This window comes from Alexandromys fortis, unplaced genomic scaffold (genome assembly GCF_014885135.2).
Source record: "Alexandromys fortis isolate MF-2015 unplaced genomic scaffold, M_Fortis_MF-2015_v1.1 scaffold_537, whole genome shotgun sequence".
Classification (NCBI taxonomy): domain Eukaryota; kingdom Metazoa; phylum Chordata; class Mammalia; order Rodentia; family Cricetidae; genus Alexandromys; species Alexandromys fortis.
The window spans coordinates 14,297-19,651 of record NW_026068472.1 but is presented as its reverse complement, the minus strand read 5'-3'; the positions used below and the strand labels follow the sequence as shown (position 1 = coordinate 19,651).

Below are 5,355 nucleotides of genomic sequence, written 5' to 3'. Positions count from 1 at the left end.
CTTGGAAAATACTAACAAATAGTGTCAAGAGGATATATGCCCCCTTAGAAATAGTAATTTAAATGACTTTATTGGTTGTGAGGAGACTTTAGTGGCACTCACATGTGGGTCAGGTAATTGTTTCTGCCCTTAGGGAGAGTCAGGTGGAGCTAGATCAAGGAACTGCAAGAGGTCAGGACTACGGGTAAAAAAGGAATTGCCCTGCGGGTAAAGGGAAGGTTATTCAACCCCAGGAAAAAGCCAGGTTTGGCGGCAAAAGCCTTTAATCCCAGCACTTGGGGAGGCTGAGGTCAGGCAGGTTTCTGTGAGTTCAAGGTCAGCCTGATTGAAGCTGTAAATTCCAAAAGGCTAGAAGCGGGATGCGTAGTGCCACCCATTTCTCCCTGGAATACTCCTATCTTTGTAATTAAGAATGATTTTCGAAAATTGCTTGGAGACCTCAATTGGGTCCAGCCCAGTCTGGGAATTGCTACCGTAGTCTTTTTTTTTTTTTAAATTTTGGAAACCAGAACATTTATTTTATGACAGATTGAAATCCTCAAGATGAACTGGATGCTGCAACAGCTGCCCTCTTGGGTTTAGGGGTTGTCCCTTCACGGAAACCATGCCTGAATCTTCGGTAGACAATTATTAGGTGCCTCATCCGCCCAGTCCCGGTAGTGTTTTGTCTCTTAGCCTTGGCACTCCAGTTATACTTTCTCTTGCGCTTGGCAGGGTAGCCGCATTTGCCACAGGTAGACTTCTGAAGGTGGTAGGCCTTAGAGCCACAACGGCAGCACAATGTGTGCGTCTTGTTGCGACGCTTTCTGAAGGATGACATTCCTTTCATCATCTTGCTTCTGCAGCCAAGGCCAAAGAGACCGGAAGAGAAAGCACTCCCGCTACTTCCTGTGGATAAGCTTCTGCCTGGCCGCTACTGTAGTCTTAAAACCACTTTTTGACATTTTACAGGGGAATCCAGATGCAGCCTCCTTTTGAAAGTTGACACTTCAGACAAGGCAATGTATTACTTTAATTGAGGAAAAGTTTGCCTTTGCTCATATTCATTATAGTCAACCGCTTCTGTTGATAAATTTTTCCAGTAGCATAGTGCTACTGGAGTTTTTTGGCAGTAAGGACCCATCCTATGGGTACATGTACATGTGTCACCTGTAAAAATTGTTATCTCATATCCATCTACTGTGCTACATGTTATTCAGAAAGGGTACAAACTTAGTTAGCAAGCCTTTGGAATGTTACCTGATAAGGTTATTACATCATATACCCAGGCAGAAATAACTTGGCCGCAAAATTTTGCTAAAGATTGGACCTTGTTTTTATGCACTAATCTTGCAGGTTTCCCCCAGCATAACTTTGTTATTATCCTTCTGATAAGTTGATCCCCTTTTTTAAAAAATCATCCGGTATGCTTTTCTGAAGTCATTTTTTTTTTTTTTTTTTTTTTTTTTTTTTTGCACCCTCTGGCAGGGGCACGGAATGTGTTTACTGATGGGTCTTCCACCAGGCGAGCTGTGGTGGCCTCCCCTCCTGATTTTGATATTCAACCTGTTAATGCTAAATCTGCTCAGGTGGCTGAATTGATCGCCTTACAAATGGCCTTAGAGAAATATGCTGATATTCCTTTTAACCTTTTTACTGTCAGTCAATATATAAGCAAAATTCTTGCTCCTTTGGTAACTGCAGCTTATATTCCCTTTGTATCTCGAGTCCAGATTCAGTTATTGGCTATTCATTCTTTGCTTTGGGCCCAATCTGTTCCCATTTACATAGGGTATTTGCAGGCTCATACTGACCTTCCTGGTCCCTTGAGCAAGGGGAATACATTAGCTGATCATCTTACCCACCAAATTTGTACAGTGAGTCAAAAATTTTATAAAGCTACAGAAAAAGCTCATAATCATTTTCATCTCAATGCTGGGTCTTTAAGATTTCATTTAAAGATTTCTCAAGAACAAGCCACTGATATTGTTTTAAAAAATGCTCTCTGTGTACAGAACTTTTAACTGTTCCCCGTTTAGGAGTTAATCCTTGTGGGCTTGCTCCTAATCATTTATGGCAAATGAATGTTACCCATGTTCCTTCTTTTGAGCGCATGCAATATGTTCATGTAACTGTGGATACATATTCTCATCTTATTTTTGCCCCAGCCCATACAGGAGAAAAATTATGGGATGTTAGAAGTCACTGTCTCCAGGCTTTTGCCTGGAACATAGGAGTTCCAAAAAACTGTAAAAACTGACAATGGGCCAGCCTACACCAGCACTGGCTTTGCTAATTTTTGCTGAGTTCTCCATTTCTCATAAAACAGGAATACCCTGTTCCTCAAGAACAAGCTTTAGGGGAGCGAGCACATTGTAAGCTCAAAGCCTATTTGCATAAAACAAAAAAGGGGGAATATGGTTGCACCCCCAGAGACCATTTGTCTTTTATTTTATACATTTTAAATTTTTTGACTGTTGATGCTCAATCTCGTACTGCTTCGACTGGCATTGGCGGCCAGATTCTTCCAGGATGCCTCATGTCAAATGGAAGAATCTAGCAGATGACACCTGGTATGATCCAGATCCTGTACTGGTGTGGGGAAGAGGGGCTGTTTGTGTTTTCCTGCAGGATACTGACAGTCCAATATGGGTACCTGAGCATCTGGTGCATGCTGTGGATTTTTCTGTCCAGAAGCCTAAAGACAGTACAGAGCCAAGAGATCAAATAGACACTGGCTTGTCAACTGAAGAGTTGCTGGGATCCTGAGGAGCTGTCTGTGGTGGTCCAAGTGCTAAGGATTATTCCTCTATAAACCCATCCCATGATTATGGCGGTGATTGCTGTGGCTGCCAGAGTGGCTATGGCTGCTAGATTTTTCATTAGTCAGTTGCTTCTGATAGCACAATAGATACCTTCTCAGGGCAGGTTGCAAATGCCTTGGCCATCCAAATTGAGCTAAATTTACAAATGAATATTGCAGTTAATTATGTATTGGTTGTGGTTGAAGAACGCTGCTAGGTTATACAGTAAAAGGCTTATTGCTGTTATTCACGGACCCTGGAGTGCACTATTTACAAGTTGGCTCTTGAGATTATTCTACTTAACTATACTAGGGTTCCTCCCATCAGTGCTGAGACCTTACTTAAAGGGCTCCAATTTGTGGGCAGACTTATTAAGGACTGAGCAGGCACAGCCTCCTTAAGGAGTGCTTATAGGTGCTGGAGCATCATCTTCATGGTTTCACAGTGCCAGAGCCAAAAGGCAAGCTCAGGTAAATCTCTTATGTGTTCTTTCAATCTCCAGGCCCTTGCCTGACTCATGTACTATACAGTGGCACACCAACTGTACTGAAAGGGTAACAGAATCAGGTGTTATACCAGTATTGGGGTCTCAGAGATCAAACTAATGTCATCAGACTTAGCAACAGGAGCCTTTGCCCACTGGGCCATTTTGCTAGCACTTGGCCAAAACTTCCTGCACAGTATTTATTTAACTAGTTTTTCCTCCTAATAAACACATTGCTCAATTGTACATGCTTCTGCCTCTTCATCTGTATAATGCCTGTAAGAATGTTTTATTGTTGTGTTTTTATAATTTATAATTTCATCTTTAGTCAGATATCATGGGTATTGGCAGTATATATTTGGCAGGAAATTGGGTCCCCCCACCCCACACACAATCCTCTTTCTTCCATCTGTAAATTCAGGCAAGTGGTTGGTAATCTCAGGCTTTAGACAGAAGAGCACAGGAGTAACAAAAGAGATGTCTTGATGCGGGGGCATTTTGGGGTTAGGGAGAAACATGGTGCCAGGGAAATTCTCAGAAACCCACAAAAATGATCCCATCTAAGACTCCTAGCAATGGTGGAGATGGTGCCTGAACTGGCTATCTACTGTAAGCAGATTGGTGACTTCCTAATTGGCTTCAGAGATACACTATCCAGTAACTGATTGAAGCAGAGGCAGAGATCCACAGAAAAGTGCTTTGCTGAGAGTCTTGACGAAGAAAGGGAGGAGAGATTGTACTAACCAGGGGGGTCTTGATGGGGGATCCCACAGAGACAGCTCATGGATTCTGAACCAACAGTCAGAGAGCCTGAATAGAACTGACCTAGGCCCTCTGCATCTGTGTGACCATTCTGTATCTTGGTGTCTTAGTAAGGCTTCTAAGCAGGACTCCCCCTGGTAAGTTGATGGATTCCCTGGCCCTGGCAGGGGAGGAGCTCAGACCTGTCTCAACTTGATGGCCATGCTTTGTGCAAGCCCATAGGAGCCCTGTCCCTTTCTGAATGGAGATGGAGGAGGAGTGGATGGGGAGGGAGGTAGATGAAAAAGGAAGGGGACAGGAGGAGAGGAGGGAGGGAAATTTCTTGGTATGTAAAATAAATTTTAAAATGTTATTTAAATAAAAGAAAAAGAGAAGAGCACAGGCTTCTTATGATGGAATAAGGGTGAGAAAATCTACGAATAAAAGATAAATTAGGAACCACTGATGGATTTTAAAATCCGAGAGCACATACACATTGTTAGGTGAAAAGAAAAAATGAAAGAGAAGCAGTGAGGAAAAACTTGTATTAATCTGTTTCAGTCATTTTTGGAAAATAATCTTGGATAGAACACAAATGTGGGAGAAGTTGTACAAATGGAAGCAGCAGGAAGGGTCAACTGCTGCTCAGGAGGAACAGAGATACAGAAAGCAGGTACATTGTAGATTCTGAATGTTGAATTTGCAGAAGAAAGGTTGCTCCTAAAGGGAAGCTGGCATCAGAGGGGACTGCTTCTGATGGGGACACAAAGCAGACTTATGCAAAACAGTGTCACCTTACACAGAACAGAGAGGAGCCAGCTAAACAGGTCATCATAGAAAGCAGGAGACATTGACAGAGTAGGAGGCAGGGAGGCAAAAACAACTGATGCAGTCTTTCTTTCCAAGTAAAGTCAAGGACAAAACAAGGCACAATGAGTGCACAAAGTGACCCGGTAAGGAGGGTACATAAGGCAAAGTCACAGGATAAAATGGCTGAAGACTCAAAGAGACAGAGAGACCAGAAAGGACCAGATGGGAAAGCTGAAATCCTTATTGAGCAACATGAGTCTGACTTTTAAGTGACCTAGGCTGACTTGGATCAAAAACATTATCAAGAATAGAAAACTTTGGGGGCTGGAGAGATGGCTCAGAGGTTAAGAGCACTGCCTGCTCTTCCAGAGGTCCTGAGTTCAATTCCCAGCAACCACATGGTGGCTCACAACCATCTATAATGAGATCTGGTGCCCTCTTCTGGTCTGGTGGCATCTATGCAGATAGAACACTGTATCCATAACAAATAAATAAAAATCTTTTTTTTTTTTTTTTTTTTTTTTTTTTTTTTTTTTT

At 42.5% G+C, this 5,355-nt stretch overlaps 1 protein-coding gene across 1 annotated transcript; it reads right to left on the bottom strand.

Moving 5' to 3' along the window:
- Window positions 1–538: 538 nt before the first annotated feature.
- On the bottom strand, window positions 539–832 carry LOC126495761 (60S ribosomal protein L37-like). Its single transcript, XM_050133360.1, has one exon. It carries the CDS (start codon window positions 830–832, stop codon window positions 539–541), a length of 294 nt encoding a protein of 97 aa, XP_049989317.1.
- Window positions 833–5,355: the final 4,523 nt, after the last annotated feature.

Coding starts and splice junctions, on each gene's coding strand:
- LOC126495761 (XM_050133360.1), bottom strand. CDS start 832: ATGATGAAAGGAATGTCATCCTTCAGAAAGCGTCGCAACAAGACGCAC.